The 19,299-nt window shown below is 33.0% G+C and overlaps 3 protein-coding genes across 6 annotated transcripts in view; 1 reads left to right on the plus strand and 2 right to left on the minus strand.

Annotated features, from left to right (window-relative positions):
- LOC130802909 (pentatricopeptide repeat-containing protein At1g79490, mitochondrial) lies at positions 1-2,975 on the plus strand. The gene has a single exon (XM_057667022.1). It carries the CDS (start codon positions 199-201, stop codon positions 2,662-2,664), a length of 2,466 nt encoding a protein of 821 aa, XP_057523005.1. The 5' UTR covers positions 1-198; the 3' UTR covers positions 2,665-2,975.
- Positions 2,976-3,048: 73 nt separating this feature from the next.
- Positions 3,049-6,640, minus strand: LOC130802910 (aspartic proteinase NANA, chloroplast-like). The gene is made up of 3 exons (XM_057667023.1): positions 5,686-6,640; positions 4,686-5,146; positions 3,049-3,952 (listed from the first exon to the last, which is right to left on the minus strand). The coding sequence occupies exons 1-3, from the start codon at positions 6,258-6,260 to the stop codon at positions 3,570-3,572; spliced, it is 1,419 nt and encodes a 472-aa protein (XP_057523006.1). The 5' UTR covers positions 6,261-6,640; the 3' UTR covers positions 3,049-3,569.
- A 3,254-nt stretch (positions 6,641-9,894) lies between these two features.
- LOC130802911 (protein FORGETTER 1) overlaps positions 9,895-19,299 on the minus strand; it is a 38,839-nt gene continuing 29,434 nt past the window's right edge. The window contains exons 30-33 of one of the 4 annotated variants that reach the window (XR_009039817.1): positions 17,346-17,474; positions 13,547-13,640; positions 10,170-10,325; positions 9,895-10,068 (exon numbers count right to left, since the gene is read on the minus strand). Coding sequence is in view for 3 of the 4 variants with exons in the window: in XM_057667026.1 (XP_057523009.1) it covers positions 13,275-13,432; positions 13,547-13,640; positions 17,346-17,474 (381 nt within the window). In the remaining variant the exon portion in view is untranslated. The other 3 variants (XM_057667025.1, XM_057667026.1, XM_057667024.1) reach the window with 3 other exon arrangements.

Raw genomic sequence — 19,299 nt, forward strand, 5'->3', positions numbered from 1 at the left:
AAATTTATGGTAAAGATTAAATTATCAACCGATATATAAAAGAAAAATAATTCTATGCTTGCACTATCAAAACAAAAATTGACCGCACAGGGGTTTAGGGCTTTTTGAATTAGGGTTGCAAACGTAAGATTTTGAATGATCTGATACACATGGATTGAATTTGTCGACGCAAATCGTTAGTTCACAGTAGACTGTAACATGCTTCATTGTAGAATTTTGTGCCGGAGAAACCTCACTCTCCGCCGCAAATATCCCAGTTGTGTTGCTTCTGTTTACACGCACAATCCTAATTCAGGTGACATTTTAGAAAATGATCACAAAAGATTGTTCAAATCGTTGCCAATTCATCTGGTTTCCCGTTCAATTTTTCATACTATCAGCATAGAAAAAACCCCTAAATTTGTAAGAAGCTATTGTACTAAGAACCCTAATTCCAGCGAATGGACTGAGGAAATAGAGTATTTAGATGAAAAGGGAGGTGTTCTTTACACTGGTAAAGGTGTTCGTTCCGTCGAACCTGGTATTGATGACCATGTAATGTCTGGTGGGATTAAGAAGCCATTTTTGAATGCTTCAGCAGTAACAAAACTTGTAGAGATAGTCAAGAGATGGAAATGGGGACCTGAAATGGAAACCCAGTTGGATAACCTTCAATTTGTACCTAAGATAACTCATGTTATTCAAGCAATTAAGATTATCAATGATGGTGATATGTCAATGAGCTTGTTCCAATGGGCTAAGAGGCAATCATGGTATGTTCCTAATGATGAATGCTATTTACTATTGTTAGATTCATTGAATAAAAGTAGGGATTTTGATAGAATTCAATCATTGTTTGATATCATGATTCATGATTCTGTTGATACTGGTATTGCTTCTTTAAGTGCTTATAATCTTGTTATTGAGTTTTTAGCCAAGGCTGAGAAATTAGAGTCGTCATATTATTGTTTTAAGAAGATTCAGGAAGCTGGTTGTAAAATTGATACACAAACTTATAACCATCTTATAGGCTTGTATTTGAATAAGGGTTTGCCTTATAAGGCGGTCGAGGTGTATGAGAGTATGGAAGCATGTGAATGCTTGTTAGATAGGTCGACTTATGAGTTAATGATACCAAGCTTGGCGAGATCTGGTCGCCTGGATGCTGCTCTTAAACTTTTTCAGGAAATGAAGCAGCGGAATATTCGTCCTAGCTTTCCCATTTTCACATCTTTGGTTGATTTGATGGGAAAAGCGGGGAGGTTGGAAATGTCGATGAAGTTGTATAGGGAAATGCAGGGCTTTGGATATAGGCCATCGGCCACAATGTTTGTTTCACTAATAGAGTCTTTTGTCAAGGCTGGGAAGCTAGAAGCAGCTCTTGGGCTTTGGGATGAAATGAAGGATGCTGGTTTTAGGCCAAACTATGGACTTTACACTATGGTTGTTGAATCTCATGCGAAGTCGGGGAAGCTTGAAATCGCAACTTCTATATTTCTGGATATGGAGAATGCAGGATTTCTACCTACCCCATCGACTTACTCATGTCTATTGGAAATGCATGCTGCCTCTGGACAAGTTGATCCTGCTATGAAACTGTATAATTCAATGACAAATGCGGGTTTAAGACCGAGTCTTAGTACTTGTATGTCACTTTTGACCCTTTTAGCTAGTAAGAAGCTTGTAGATGTAGCTGCCAAAATTCTGCTCGAAATGAAAGCCATGGGATATCCTGCCGATGTTAGTGCTAGTGATGTACTTATGGTCTATATCAATAATGGGTCTGTTGATCTTGCTTTGAGGTGGCTACGGTTCATGAGTTCATCTGGGATAAGGACCAATAGCTTCATTATCAGACAACTCTTCGAGTCATGTATGAAAAATGGATTGTATGATTCTGCCAAGCCTCTTCTTGAAACATATGTGAACGCGGCTGCAAAAGTCGATCTTATATTGTACACTTCAATTCTAGCTCATCTTGTGAGATGTCAGGATGAGCAAAGTGAGAAGCATTTGATGTCCATTCTTAGTACAACAAAGCATAAGGCACATGCCTTCATGTGCGGTCTCTTCACCGGTCCAGAGCAAAGAAAACAACCCGTTTTATCTTTTGTTCGGGAATTCTTTCAAGGAATCGATTATGAATTAGAAGAGGGGGCTGCTAAGTATTTCGTGAACGTACTCCTCAATTATCTTGTCTTAATGGGGCAGATAAATCGTGCACGTTGTATTTGGAAAGTTTCTTACGAGAATAAGCTTTTCCCAAAGGCAATAGTCTTTGATCAGCATATTGCTTGGTCCCTTGATGTCAGAAACTTATCAGTCGGAGCTGCCCTCATTGCTGTTGTTCACACCCTTCATCGGTTTAGGAAACGAATGCTTTATTATGGTGTCGTACCTCGAAGGATTAAACTTGTTACCGGACCAACTCTGAAGATTGTAGTTGCCCAAATGTTGAGCTCCGTTGATTCTCCATTTGAAGTTAGTAAAGTTGTTTTGAGAGCTCCAGGTGATTCCGTCTTGGAATGGTTTAAGAAACCTATTGTCCAAAAGTTCCTATTAAACGAGATTCCATCTCGAGCTGATATTTTGATGCACAGGTTGAATATATTGTTTCCCAGCTCCGCGCCAGAAATGCGATCTTTATCCCCACCTAAGTCTCTTCTTGGAGGCAAGACATCTTGAATCGTGGTGTACTATACATACATACATATAGTTTTGAGAATCGGGTCTTATCTCAGCTGAAGCATGTACAACTTTCCAAAGGTGGAACTTGTTCGTTTCTCATTGCCCTACTCTCCCTAACCTGCTCCTCTCCTTAGCCTACCCTGTAACCGAAGAAAAGTCGAGAATTAGATACCTATTGATTCTAGCTTTGTTGTACCGGTATTCCAATTTGTTAGAACTTGATATCAACCTTTTGCTAGTGACTTCCATTATTGTAAACAATGATGCTCCATTTTAAGTGTTGTATATATGGTTATATGTTTTATGGTTTCTTGCCTTTTACATGTCATTCTTTTTTTTTTTTTTTACTTTTTTTTTTTCTATGTATTTTATTTATTTTTATTTTTTAATTATTGTTAATGGAAAACGTGTGTTGTAAGTTGTAGGCTTTCGGGAAGTTTCACTCTCTTTAAAGATCTTTTTTGAGGGGAGGGACTTTAATCGCATTCTCTTTTATGGATATGAGTTGTCGCCTTTCTTTTCTCCTCAGACCCCGAGTTGTTTTCCTATCTGCAGGGTATATTGGGTATGATGATGATATTTGGTTATATGATGATATTTGGTTATGTGTTGAATCAGAAGGAGTTATAATTCCCTATCGAGATATTGGCGTACTCCTATCCGGTATTTAGCTTTTTTGAAATTGAATGTTTCGACCAATTTGCGACCAATGTTGATCGGAAACAGGCGACCGAACAATATTTAATCAGAAAACAGTCGGCATAGGGAAGTCAATCATTTAACTAAAAATTCATGTATTGTGATGATGCACCATATCAGGATAATCAATAAGTACAATATACTGGTGAATTACATAATACAAAAGTTAATTACAATTGATTTTTTTTTTTATAAAAAAAACATCATTTGCATACAGAAGCAGCAAACCCAACAGTATTTTGTTGAAGATCAAATTCCCAAAGGTAATTTTGTTGCATGATATTACCAATAATATTCAATCCTGCAGGGGCCTCAAGAAATCCAATACAATTAACACCAGGTCCATCATCTACTATGTAACTTTTAACAAGGGGTTTGAATCTTGCCCCATCCCTAAAGTGAATCCCTAACCTTGGCACCTTTTTTGGTTTGAATGGTGTTTTTGTTGAGTTAAAACAATACTCGAAATCGAGTTTTCCGTCTCCTAAACCCTCTGGTAGCTTAGGGTAATCCTTTTCGAGAACTGGGATTAACACATCCATGATGGTTCGGTATGCAGGAGTCGACCAATAAGTCGCAGCAGTACCTATTAGAACACAACATATCAGCTAGGGACGGGTTCGAGTTCTAATGATATATATAAATAGGTTATAAACTCCTTGATTACGTTTGGCTAATTGGGTCGAAAATCACAACCCTAACTTGACCTAAAACAGATCAGTTCGACCTGATTTCGACCCACGCGTTAAACTCTTATGTTTTTGGTTAACCTGATTTCGATCGTTAGCAGACTTGATTTCGAAAATCACAACCCTTGGTTAACATTGATTACATCTAATTTTTTAATCCTTAATTTTAAACTTTATGTTTTTAGTTGTTTATTTTGTATTTACAATGAAAAATAAGAAAATATTTAAAAAATTAAGTTTGGATTATACTTCTTAATTTAACTCGGAATTAATTCGTTTAATTAAATGAGTTATATAGGTTTGTGTTTCAAATTTTGACTTGAATCTAACCCATCTAATTAATTAGATCAAAAGTCTCAAATCCAAACCCACTTATTTTGGCTTAGGGGATTAGTTTCAGATTAAGTTAGCATGTCATTTCAGTTTTTGCCAGGCTAAAATTATCCGACTCATTAAAAGAACAAACAATTTAACAATCAAATTGCTTCCACCATCATGATCAAGATTTAGGATAGGTAAAGAATGAAGACCGCAACCCATACTCATAAAAGAGGATGCAGTCAAAGAGTCACTCGACTGTTGATAACCAATTAGCACAAAAAACAAATAGGAAAACAAAATCATACATACCAGAGTCCAAAATAGTGCCACCTTCAGTATTGCTATCCCAAACCATAGGATCAATATCCAACATCTTATCATCAATAGAGATTCCCTTAACATTAACCCAGAAATAAGGTGCACTTTCACTCACATGTAATGTTGTAAAGCGCATATAATCTTGTGTAGGAGATTTCTCCCTATAATTTCCAAATATTAAATAATTTGTTATGTTAAGTGGACTAAGATGATCAACCAGGCAGTATGAAAAACATCCTCCAAGCAAAGTAACTGCATGAACTGAGAATGAATATGGATTAATACCAAGTCCTAATACTCCATCTGCTTTCTTCATTCTGTCTTTATCTGTGTATGATTCTGAGCATCCTACTAACAGATTTTCTAGTATTACTGGTTTCCCTGTGTTTGTAGGAAGTGTTATCATTTCTTTGCCAAACATACCGTATGTCGATAAACCCGCGTCTCCATAACTACATTCAAATTCAAATTCACAATCAAACAAAAGGTTTATCCAAATAAATTATCATAAAGATTTTAAAGATTATAACGTCTTTTTAAACCTACCTACCGTCCTCATGTGTGCAACCTCTTTTATTTTTTTGATAACCTCATTATCTGCCATTATCCAACTCATCTCTAAACTTAAATGATAACTTCTATGATCAAGATTTAGTGTTTAAAACATACCCAATGATCAGATATTCACTCGACCTTGTAACAAAATTCGATTTGATCCTACTTAAACATAAATTTATAATTACTAAAAACCAATCTGGACACGAGACCAAATTTCAACCCGACCTAAAATACATGACCTAACATCGACTCGATAACGCGAATGAATACCTCTAACCGAGATACATTTGGTACGATAATGATGATGATTTTGACATTTATCGTAATCATCATCATATCTAGTATATCCCGCTCATAAGAACTATGATCAAGATTTAGAAAGGGAAGAAAGACCTGTAATTAAAATACCCTCAATAAAAAGTAATTAAAATACCTGTAATTATACATGCAAGGAGAATTGGTAGTAGGGCAATCATCAAGAGCAGAAAGAGGGGCAAAATCTTCTTTACAAAGAGAATGATCACAAGAAATAGGTTGATAAGTCAATGAATTATCAACATCTAGAACATTCTTCTCATCAAGAATCCCAGAATTATGCCTTTTACATTTAACCCAAGTAAGATCACTAGCAGTATCAACAACTAAATGAAGTTTTGTTGGAGGATTTCCAACCTCAATATCAACAACATATTCTCCCATTTCATATTCTGCTGCTGCATACATCGGTAATTTTACTGCTCCATCTATTATACTTTTCATCGGTTCTTGTCTTTCTTCTATTGGGATTTCTTCTTCATCTATTAATTTTCTTGTTTTTGATCTTAATTTTAATCTTTCTGATATTCCCATGTATCTATTTATGTCTTTTTTTATTTTATGTTTTAATCTTCTTGGCCTTTCTTCTTCAATGATTGATGAATTTGTTATATTCATACCCAAGCTTAAGTAATTTGTGATTAAAAGTAGGGTAATGATCGTTAAGAAATGGGGGATATATTTCTTAGGCATTTTTCTTGAAATTTATCAAAAGAAATAAATAATATGGGTTTTTTTTGTTAAAAAATAAAATTTTTTTAAAATGATTTTGGGTTTTTTGGATGGGTTGATTTGATGATCATCTTGTGTTTGTTAGAGGTGAAATTATACATGAAGAAACAAAGAAGAAAAAAAAGTTAAAGAAGAGAATATAGATGAAATTACAAGGAATTTTTTTTACTTTGTATGGAAATTAAGCCATAATGACTAAAAAATTTTATTTTATTTTTCTCTCACTTCTATTGAAGGTTGTCATAACAAGGATTAAGGATTTTCACACAAAAGCAGGAGAATTTTAAGTGGATGTGTTTTCTTTTGTAAATGTCCAACAAAGATTTTGTTTTGTATGAAGGTGCTTCAACAATTAAGTTCTATTATTAACTAGTTAGCTATTTTAGAGAATTTGAATTTATTGTTATATTGTAATTAAAAAAAAATTAGTTTTATAAATTAAGTTTTTTTTTTTTTTTTAAATTTTTTAATTTTTTAATTTTTTTATGCCATTAAAATTATCAATATTTTAGATAATTTTTATAATATCCATGCAAGTTGTTATCATCATTATTACTCTTAAATAATTTATAACAAAAAGGAAAGATATTCAATAATTATAGTGAATTTTATTATTATCATCATTATTTAGAATTATCATCATGTGATAACTAAGTTGTAATATGAAACATAAGATTGAATAATCTGATGCTTCTACAGTATTATTTTATTTTAAAATTACAAATATTTACCAAAAGGGCTTTGCAACATGTATTTCAAAAAACTAAATATTAATCATATTTTTAATTTTCACCGACTTGACTAACTCTCACGTGATCCTCTTATTATTTTCTAATCCACCCTTCTTTAGTTTACAAGGTTAATGTGCATTTTTGCATGATAGTTATCAACTTTTGCACGTTATCTAATCCACCCTTCTTAGAGGGACCAAAACCTAAAATAATTTAAGTTTATGTTTATACGATTATGGAAGAGTAAGTTTATGTTGATTTGATCCACACTAAAAATAAAATAATGTAGTATGTAGTAATATTCCGTTAATTTCATTCTCTAAGTACATTATTTTGATGTCAACTAAATCCATACAGTACTTTTACCTCATTTAAATACAAGCAAACTAAGCATTATATAGAAGTATAGAAGAAATTTAAAATAATTTTCCAACCATTTTGCTAGCTTGCCTGTTAGGATAATGGTAAGATACTAAAAATATATACCCGAGATTAGATGATGTACAACGCAAAGAGTAAATTAGTTACAAGTAACCCTGTTAAAATGGTCAATTGATCGAGTTTATTTTAAGTCGGATTTAGGTTGACCCAATGGATCAAAGAGTTTAAAAAATATAGATTTTATCATTAGTTCTTTTCAGTATAATAATTGTAGAAAAAATAATATTTTTTTTTATAAAAAGGACCAATAATATATCTATTTTAAAGCTACACTAACAACTGGTCTTGGCCGAGACCGTCTCAAATCGAGACCGAGAGTGGGCCGGCCCAATTCGTGCGTGTATCAACCTCACATACTTTCTCTTTTTTTTCTATTTTCTGGATATTTTTCAATTTTAATCTTAAAGGTATCAATTTTGACCTTAAAGGGTATCAATTTCAACTTAAAGTAAACTTTAAATAAATCAATTAACATAAAAAATTTCAATTTTGACTTATTTGTGATCAATTTTGACATTAAACTGATCAATTTCTACCTAAATATGGTTTTGTTTCACAATTTGAGAACGAAGTTAATAAAATGGTATTATTTTATCATTCTATGGATGAATTTTAAACAACAAATGAATGATCAATAACGCTATCAAAAATAGTGTTAAAACATTGTACAATACAAGTACTTTTATTTAATGCAACATAATGGTTCTAACGAAACATAAGAGTACTTGTACTCTTTAATCATCAATCAATAATAGTGATATTACTCTTTCCTCGATACGTTTATATATATTTGTAAATAGTTTAAATTGAATATTTTAATATTTAAATTATGACACATAAATTGACAATTTATGTTTTATGATCGAACTCAATTTTGAACTTCTAATCTTCAAATATCGTTTTAAAAATTAGTATACAAATTGTATAGATGTATTGTATAACAATTAGTTCAAATTGAATATGTTAATAGTTAAATTATGATATATAATTTAATAATGTTGTTTTATAATCTAACTCAATTTTGAACTTCTAATCTTCCAATATAGTTTTAAAAATAAGTATTCAAATTGTATAGATATATTGTATAGCATTTAGTTCAAATTTAATATATTAATAGTTTTAATACTATTATTAATAGTTTTATTGACCATTCATTTGTTGTTTGAAATTCATCCATAGAATGATAGAGTAATACCATTAATATATAACTTCGTTCTAAAATTGTGAAACAAAACCATATTTAGGTAGAAATTAATCAATTTAACGTCAAAATTGATCACTTATAGGTTCAAATTGAATTTTTTTATTTTAATTAATTTGTTTAAGTATTACTTTATGTTGAAATTGATACCTTTAAGGTCAGATTTAAAAAATGTTCAGAAAATGGAAAAAAAAAGGAAAAACGTATGATGATGTTACACGCGCGAATTGGACCAGCCCACTCTTGGTCTCAATTTGAGACGGTCTCGGCCAAGTTTTGGTGCTACAATAAAGACTTTTCAAAAAAAGCTACAATATAAAAGTATCGACTCAAAATATAAAAATTGACTAGAAATACAATGAATTCCAACTAAAAATAATGACATAAAAACGAGTTAAAACGCCGAATTCAGGATTCGATTGGGTTTGACTCTTTTCAAGTCAAGTCTTTGGGTAACCGAGTAAAAATTTCCTGATTATGACCCACTAATTTACGATTAGATTTTGGATCAAATTAAAATTTAAGAGACTAATATACTAGTAATTTAGTTCGGATTTTTCTAACATATGCATCAAATACATAAGTTTAATAGTTTCTTTTTTTTTCTTTCATAATTATACAAGATTAATTATAATATTAGGCACAACCAAGAAAAGTTCTCAGATCGAAAACCAAGATCAGAGTCGAGCATCGATTAGATTACACTCATAAACCTCACTTTAAGGATAATCATAATGCTTTTATAGGAGACTTTCTTTCCTACTTCAAATAGACAACTTAAGCTTCAATTAACTCTTTGAGGAAGGCTAAAGCCTGTTGAGACTGATTCTTCATACAACATGAGAAAAGGGAAGAATCCCCAAAGAAGAATGCAAAGTCGAAAAGATAGAATACGATGGAATGTATTGCTTTCTTTACTTTTCTAGTAAATGTGAACACAATTTCATTCAATAATGCAAATAAGATATATCAATTGGCACTCTGTTTCAATAGCACATTTCATTTCAGCTAATTACATATCAACAACCTTTTTGAGCTTTTCAACATCAGACAACGGTTATTTCATATTTTATTAAATGACAATCAGCAGCAAGCGTGAACTCATACCATCAGTGTGTTAATATCCCACTGAACGAGTCAAAATTAACCCCATATTATTCGGAACAAACCTGAATATAAAAATGACATCCATGAAGTCTGCTGTACCGTTGCTTCATCCAAGTGAGGTAAAAAGTTTCGAACTGAGTATAAAATGGATCAAGACATGATAACACAATGTTGCACAGAGTGGAATTGCGCTCAGAACAATCCTACATTCTCATATCTATCATTACTATTTGTAATTAGCAGCTAAACCACTGAGCCTAATTCATCAGTGAGGCTAGTATCCTGTGCTCTGTAATTACAATGAATCATTACAATGATGAGGCAGCCCACTTCATGGGCTGAAAAATGGTGGCAGTTTGTGCTCAAAATTGGCTTAGATATATACATTACCTGCATCATCTCAATGCCATCGGCCCATCACTCAGAAGGATGCGCATTTTTTTGTGTTCAAAAGGTTGTACTGATAGGCACTTTGATCTTATCACAAAGAGCAAAATGACTAGCCAGATATGCACTAGTCTTCGAGCTCTTGAACCCAAACCAGATCTGCAGTGAATCAGGAAGATTTTAAATACAAATTCACAATTAGTTTGAGTTTGTCACAGCTACAAGTACTGAGCCTTGACGGACACAACACCCACTCCCCGCACTATCAGCCACAATACGATTGACGTAATCAAATTGTGGTTCCATTGTTCTGCTGGAGACTTCATTTGGTGGCCCAAAGAAGAAAAGCCTACTGATATATTACCAAATTCACACCTCATAGATCAAATCAAAACACTTCTGGATAGCATAAGACCTAGCAAGTAAATGAAAATGTAGAGGAAATAACAATTGCTAACATCTCACAGCTCAGTGCTCCCTCCCCCCTAATCAGGGGCGGATCTAATAGTGGGTCAACGATGTCAACTGACATCACTTAAATTTTGAGAAAAAAAAATTAGTATTATAAGTACTGTTGGTTAAGTTGGTAAAAAATGGACTTTTAACCAAGAGGTTACAAGTTCAACTATAGGACATTGTTTTTTTGCTATTTCTGATTTGATAACACCCGCTAACCGCCTAACCCATTCCAGCCTGCACAAGTTCAAATCCCTGTTTCTGAGAAAATGACAGCCTTCCCAATTCATTTCCCCACCCATTTCCCATTTTCAAAAAAAAAAAACCTTTTCCCTCCCTATTTCACGAATTGGCAAACGCAAACAGAGGCGAACACTGAACAACAATCAGCCGGCGGCGGCAATCAGGACTCACGCAACAAATCATCACCGGGCACCGGCGGCAAGCCCTTCACTTTCTCACGCTCAGTTACTACTTACTAGGTAAATAAATTAGGGCTTTTATGTTTCCAGTTTTAATTCTTAATTCTATTTGTTTATCTTTAATCTATTTGTTTATAAGTTTATCTATTTGTTAAAAAATTATAACTTTTACAATTTATATGTTTATCTATTTAGATAAATTAGGGTTTTTAGTTTTCTTAGTAGTTTTTAGGTAATAAAATTAGGGCTTTTAAAAAATTAGGGTTTTTTATTTGTTTACCTAATTTCCTATTTAGAAAATAGCAATTGACAATTGTGATTAATTAGTTAGATAGTTTAAACTTTAAGGGTTGTCTAATTGTGATTAATTAGTTATTTAGTATTTTAGTAATTTAGTTTGATAGTTCAATAGTGAATTCGTAATTAACGATTGTATTTACAGTTCAAATAGATGGGTATTTTAAAAAATTAATGAATGTAACTTATTTTGAATGCGATTTGTTTCAAAATTTGTCAAATAGTGATATTATGTGATGTTTTCAAAATATGAAAACTCGGCGTGGACAATCACCTTAATCAATAGTTGTTTAATGTAACTTTTTAATGCAATTGATTTATTTTTTCTATTATCGACATCACTTGTTTATTTTTCGGTTTTCGCCCCTGCCCCTTATAAAACATGAGTAAATCAAAGAAAACCGGAGATAAGAGAGAAATTTGATGATGAGAGAGGCAGGAAGAGAGAAATCAGAGCCAGGGCAGTCCAATTCCGGTCAAATTGATCTAACATGTACCAGACCTTACTCCCCTATAAAATGAACCTGAATTGGCATTCTAAGCTCATGATAAATACCTAAGAAAGAGTCAACCCCAAACCCATAACTCAACCAACGACCAAATAAGCATTCTTAGAATGAACTGCTAGATATTCCTTCCTTCCAGATATACACCTCAGTCAAATCTTACTTTCCAAGTAACAAGCACAGCTAAAATTTTCCACCTCACTTCCCAAATCACCTTTTTTTTGAAAAAAAAAAAAATCCCAGAAAAAAATCCAGGTTTTTCCACCTCAATAAAAATAGGTAGTCTACCAACAAACAAATGGGTGTCTCTGGTTAAAGTCAAAAGTGGAGCTGTTAATTCACAGTAATTTCTCCCTCCAGCAGCTAAACCTAGGGCTGGAAGAACTTGTTTCCTTAGAAGTGCTACTTCTTCCTGTCTTTCTTCAGTCCTAGCACCTCACCTCATTCTGGAAGGAATGAAGTGCCTCTCAGGTTTCCAACTCCTTTTTGTCATTTGCTTTAAAATTAACACTTCTTATATTACCTAAATATACAGATCAATAATTTTCTGAACTGTTTTACCTAAATATGAAATGTGTTGTTAGGGGTGAAACTGTGAAGTTTCGGTCGCGATTTGGTTTTCCCCTATAGACCAAACTGCACAGAACCATATTTTTTTAACAAAAAAAACACTGATTTAGCTTTATCTGCAGTGTATTCGAAAGTGATACAATAACCTAGTACTCTGTTATGAATAAAACTCAAAAGATCAAAACATTGTCATTTTAGGTTTTCATTTTTTTTCAAGGGTGACAAAAACCAAGACGCCCAAAGTAGTAGTTTCTTGTTTATCAGTTTTCAGTATTTGGTTTTGGCTTTTGAGCAAGGTTTTACTATTGTCAAAAAAAGATTGAAACTCAAATTAAATGATAACAAACATGTTAGAACAGGGTACTTAGTTTAGGATCACCTAACCAATACTACTTTGTCTTTTTTTAATCTGCACATTTCTAGCTTCGGCCTTCTTTCTTTATCTACATTCAAGGTTCATCTTTACCTAACACATCTTGCTATATCATCCCATTGTTAACTTCCCAAGAAATATAGGTTTGTGAAATGTAAAATTTAAAAAAAGAAACCATAAAAATCCCAGTGAGCGTGAAAGAGGAGATATAGGTTGGAATAGGAGAGATAAAGGAGAAAGAAAATGAGCAATGGAAGTGAAAAAGTTAAGGTACACGACTATTATAATTAAGATCGAGGATTAAGTTTGGGCTGAAATTAGGATCGAGGATTAAGTTCGGGCTGAAGTCTTTGGGCCTACCTTAACCTTTTTTCCTGATTTTAATATATATCAAGTATTGAACCCCACCTCTATTGAAAATGCAATTACAAGCTCCCTGACCATGTAGAATAGTGAAAAGATGGTCCCCACTTCAATCCAAACATTATAAATACCAAAGACAAGGGTGTATTATTGCACCTATAAACATTCCAATTAAAGACATTGCAGCTATTAAGGAATCTCCCAAGTATAGGAATAAGTCGCAATTCTTGAAAGATGGAGGAAGTAAATGACTACACCATATCTTAGAAGTTCTCCCCACTGTCTTAAAATACAGAAAGAAATGTCAGTCTAGAGGTGATGATTTCATGATCTAATTGCTCAAACAGTAGGGAAAAGGGGTATTGATTGAAATGGGGAAAGCGACATAATTACCTTCAACAGCAGCATTTGGAATCAAGAGCCCCACAATTCGTTGGCTATCTGTCTCTACACGGACAACACGAATTCTCCGATGACTCTGACGTGCCTGTTGATTGGGTTTTACAATTAATGGTGCTTATAGATGAAATGAAGAGTGATAGATTTGAGCTAGACATGCCTTTTGTTATTATAGCCACCATGAATTACATATAAAATAATAAGTTTCTAATTTCTGGTGTGGACATCATATTAAATTAATCCAATGGCAGGATTTTAAATGTTCATTATTTAGAATTACGTCTCAAATATGACAAGAAAACTGAAATCAAGGGTCATGACATTACCAAACAAGCTTCTCGTTGCTCTTACAAATAGCAAAATTTAACAAAAATTTCGTATTTGGTTCCACCACTAGCGGGGAGTTTGAGAGCAATGGAATCAGTGAACAGATTATTGCCTGTTTTTATCCAAATGGTAAACAAGATAGCTAAATGTCAAAATTTAAGCCTATGCATGAGATGAATTTCCTTTATCCATGGGGTTATTTAGTTTTTACTGAACTCAGAGGGCCAACAAGTTAACAGCTAAGACAAATACACATACTTTTTCCCTGCCTGCTATGCTCGAGAATTTTTTGGAGATAGAGGAAGAAGATGGTTTTGTGTCTTAGGTAATAATAATAAGTTATAAAAGTAAAGTAAAAAACAGAACTATTACTTGCAATTTATATTAACATGTATGCAGAAAGTAAACAATTCCAACCTCGGGATCATTTTGTTTTAAATTGAAAAGTTCAAGACATCGTATCTAGAAAATCAAGGGACTTCCTCAATAAAACTTAGTTCCAACTATACAGAAGCCACAATAAATAGGACTCTACAGAAGCCACATTTTCTCAAAAAGGTGGAGCACATCTTTGCCACGCTTTTCCTCTCACACAAGGTCAATTTAACCTTGAACGCAACAATTTTGTTATTGCATGGAAAAGCATCTTGTCAGCGTATTATATACTCATCCTAAGCACTCTCTACATAAATTCCTACATTGTTAGACAAAGCAGAACTTTATTAGTAGAATTTTAGACAAAGTAGAGAGAGGTTGTAGAGAATTCAAAAACTCTAGTTTAGTTGATCCTTCAGTTTGTAACCTTCATTTGTAATTTGGTTGTATATTAATCGTTCTTTTGTTCTTTTAACTTGTAATCTTTTTGCAACAATCTTTAATTTGGGTGAACATTATTGCAAGCATGTAGAGTTTCATTCAAGTTGAAGTTCATCTATTGTTCATTAAGATCTTCAAGTAGTAAACTCTTCCTTCTTTAATCTTTACTTTGTTCATATTCGTGTTGTCATTTTTTTATAGTAGTAGTATTTTTAATCATGTTACTAATAAGTTTATCTTCATTTTATCAAATTTGTTTTCTTAATTAAATGATTAGAGTTTTTAATATTAAGAAATTACCTTAATTTTTATATAATTGGTTTAATCTTGCTTAACTAGAGTAATAAATATTAATAATATTTATCCGTTTACTCTATTTCTAGAGTTTGAGGCTTAATGGCCAATTGGCTATGAGCATTATTAGAATGCGACGAGTGTTTATTAAGCATGTATTATTGCTTATATAGTCCATGGAAGGTGTGTTGGAACTCACTTGACTTAATAAGGTTGGTCGATGGAGGGAAATTAGGTTATCCCAAGAATGAGTGCTTATCCACTCTAATCACTTTTCATGGTTAATTAACTTTGAAATATAAGTATGAATGCTTGTGAAATTCTAGATTGATGATTGAATAGTTCAGAAACAAAAGAGCATTGAATTTTCTTTATTACCATAGAGGGTCATTTGAAGGATCACTTACACACTAGTGTACATCTTAAGTATTACTAGTAATCATAATCTTGTTTGAATTGTGTTGATAGCTGTGGTTGTGATTATGGGCCTAGAAGCTTAATATTCTCAATCCCTGTTACTAACTAAGTGATGCCTAAACAAACGTAGAAACAGAAGCATCCATTTGACCTTGATTTACCACAACAATTCCTAGATAGACTTTGCTTGGTTACATTAATCAATAGCCCTCTTGAATGTTAAAGTGTTTTCCCAAATCCTAGTCCATAATATTGATGGATCAATCCTTTGCTAATATTTTGATGTGACTATTTATCAATCAAAAACCCCTAAAAACCTTTGGTCAATAAGAATCTAAGATTGTGTAAAGAAACCCTTTCCTGCATGTGGATTCGACTTTCCTTATACTACTCAATAGAATTTAGGGATTGGATGTGGTTTAAAACTTGAATCTGCCTCTTTGTCTAATGACATTTGCAAGTCCGATCAAGAGGGGCGTTCAGCATAGGCATTCAAAGAAAGGGAAATGAACTAATTCCCTTGGATAAGTTAAGTTGATACTTTTTGAATCTCTTTTCTCAATCATCAGTATCATACATCCAAAAGAACTCTATTTTGATTCGCTATCTCCCTCCCACAAGGATAACACAAAACTCCAAAATTCCTCTTCAACATAATCACCACCGACAAACCATATTCCACAATATGAACCCAACCACACTGGTCAACACCACCAAGATTTCACGCTCAACGACATACCACGTACCAATGTCCATCAATTTCTTACGTTCACCTGTATAAAGCTCCACCATCGTACCACCACCCATCTTCACACTTTGACCCATCTTCACATCAAGAAAACCAAAGTCCCTGAGAAACAATAATATGCCAATTACCCTACTGTCAAGTGGCTCCTGCTCAAGCTTGGTTTGGAGGGTTTGATGACACAATCTTACCCTCATACCAACAAAAAGGTTGTTTATAATTAATTCTAGCTTGCAAACATTGTCAGTGACTTTAGACATATAAGAAGCACCACAAAAATGACTAATCACTATTTTACTTGGCAAAATTGAAGAAACATATTCAGATTTACAGTTTCATGCATGGTTAAAAAAAACTTTAAAAGAAACCAGTCTAAAAGGGTGGTTTTTGGTTGTGGTGGGAGTGGGACGCCACATGTATCTTCAAGGGATCAGTTATTCTACTAGAGATAAGAGGGTAAGTCATGACGAATGAGTGACAGCAGGGGTTTTGAATTTTGGTTGTTGCCAATCAAAACCAAAATTGTTTTTTGGAAAGTCTAATGTCATTCCTTGACTTTCATTTTCTTGATTCCTTTTCCTTTCTCTACCACATAGGATCGTAACTTATTAGTTTGCCAAAAAATAATACAGCTATTTCAAAGTGATATCTAGAGACAGAATAACAGTTTAACAAGAATTCACTTTCAACCATTGAGTCAGTGTCAATCAGAATTGGCTCAAGGATAGTAGGATACCATTGAGCCAAAAGCGTCATATACCAGATGGTGATAGTATACAATGCATCAGATCTAACATCTAACAAGGAATGCAAAGGAAGCTTGATTTGATTATTTGAGGGAGAGAGTATTATAAAAGATGATGCAATCAGTCTCAATTATCCAAAAGCTCCTCCCTTTCCCCATCTAATTTCTGTTCCACAACACAACCATAAGAGAGGGGAAAGTGAGATACTAGATGAGCAATACTGTTATCGTCGATTTTTTAGACATAGATATAATTTCGAAATAGACAAGAGTTTAGATTGAACCCCCACGTGGCCCCAAATCATCAACTTGTTTAAAGCTATATTGTTGCTTTCTCACAACTATTTTCAATCTAGTTACTGCAATAGAGAATACACTAATAACAATAAAATTTCATTGACCATAAACAGGAGAGGGAAATTGAAGAATGCAAGATGATACCAAGGTACCTGTTTGGATAGAACTTTTTCAATTGCATTCCAAATGGGAAGGATCAGGCCACCCAACACGTTTACTTCCTGCAGTCTTTTCCCCACAGTACAATAACTGCCAACCTTACAATTAGGGCCATGCATACACTGCAAAAGTAATAAAATGCAAAACAGGAACTTGCATCAGCCTAACCATTCATCAGCTCTGATCACAACAATAACTATGTACATCTTTTAATTTGCATCAAAAAACACCAAAAGAAACCACAACTTTTGATTCAAATATACCCACCCAATTCACTCCCCTCTTTTCAATTTTTAATCAAACAAACTCCGTAAGTATGTAATGTTCAACAAAGAAAAAAATATTTTTCACGTAATTTTTGACAAAAAAAAAATTTAATTTTGATAGTTTTCGGCAAAAAAAAAAAAAATCAAATTTTCACCAAAAAAATTTAGTGTAGGCAATTTATGATAAAAAGTTAATTTTTGATAGGTGGTTTTTGACTATCTTTCCTTAAAATAAACATGGTTCCACGATCCTAGTCAATTAAACAAGACATGTACAAGAAGAAAAGGCGCAAATATTATCTATTGCTGTGATTTATTAATTACCCCCTCCGTTCCCTTTTGATGTTTCCCTCTGCCATTTAGAGTAGTTCTAATTGATGCTCCCACAAAAATATTTTTCTTTATATCAATTTATAGGACATGATTAGCCATGACCATTTTAATTTTAACATTTGTTAAAGCTTATGGCACCCGTATATTGTCCATTAACTTAATTTTAACATTTTTATAATACTTATGGTGTTTTTTCAATGTTTATGGTTTTCATATTTTTCTCACTAACTCTATCTTGATATTTTTTAAATGCTTATGATCCTTACATTTTATCTAGAAATATTATTCAATAAAATAATATTTTACTCTACTTTTCTTAATCTACATAAATATTCTATATGGAGACATCAAATGGAAACGAAAATGTATAAAAGTTCATCCATCTTTCGGTGCGCTTGGTCAAGAAATGGACTAAACTTACTCCCAAAAAATTTTCCTAGCACGTTTCATTATAACAAAGAGGTTGATACCAATTAACTCTCTTAATAGGAACCATCACATGCAACTTCATATAAATAAAAGTGTGGTTCATTTTCAAAACCCAAAGAGCAGTGATATGAATTGAGCCATTAAGCATAGATGTCTCAAATGGAGAGCTGCAAGGTATGCAATCGAGATGTCCCAGCAAAGTTGGGCTTTCAGAAGAGATTCTTGTAGGAATATAGAGATAGTTGTAATACATAACTTAAGAATGTTCCATAGACAAACCATAAATGATAAAATTCAAAATGAAGACATAAGAAAAGGTTGTAAATCTGCATATATTAGAAGACAATATGAGAAAAAATCATTTATGTTGGTTTGATCGGGTGCTAATAAAACCATAGACATACCCCCTAGAAAAGTAGAACGTTGAAATTTTGAGTAGCTTAGAAAAGGAAGTAGGTCTATCTATAGGCGATAGAAGTGGATTACAAGTGCATATGGCAATGCATAAGAATAACTAGAGGAGATGAATATGTGTGGACGATGTTTATAGTGGATTTTCTTAATTATATAGTGTTAGATATGGTGGAACAAAAAACATTATTTGTAAACAACGATCTCTCATGTAGATTGTTGTGGTTCATGTAGCCAACCCCGTATTGGTTTGATTCAAAACATTAGCATTGTTGTTATGGTAAACTCAAAGAAACAAAATAATATAAAAATCAAGAGAAATTCTACATGTAACAAAAAGCTCGACTTATGCACACGGTAGAATATTATTTTAGTTCACAAGGTAACCTTGAGTTATGCTATAAAAGATTAATGTGACCCGATCATCTATGCCAGTTGACCGTTAAATAGCATGAAATTAGACCAATTTTAACGGTTAGTTAACGTTCACTTGATTTTTTTGGCATAA

The sequence above is a fragment of the Amaranthus tricolor genome, chromosome 16, assembly GCF_026212465.1.
Source record: "Amaranthus tricolor cultivar Red isolate AtriRed21 chromosome 16, ASM2621246v1, whole genome shotgun sequence".
NCBI classification, from domain to species: Eukaryota; Viridiplantae; Streptophyta; class Magnoliopsida; order Caryophyllales; family Amaranthaceae; genus Amaranthus; species Amaranthus tricolor.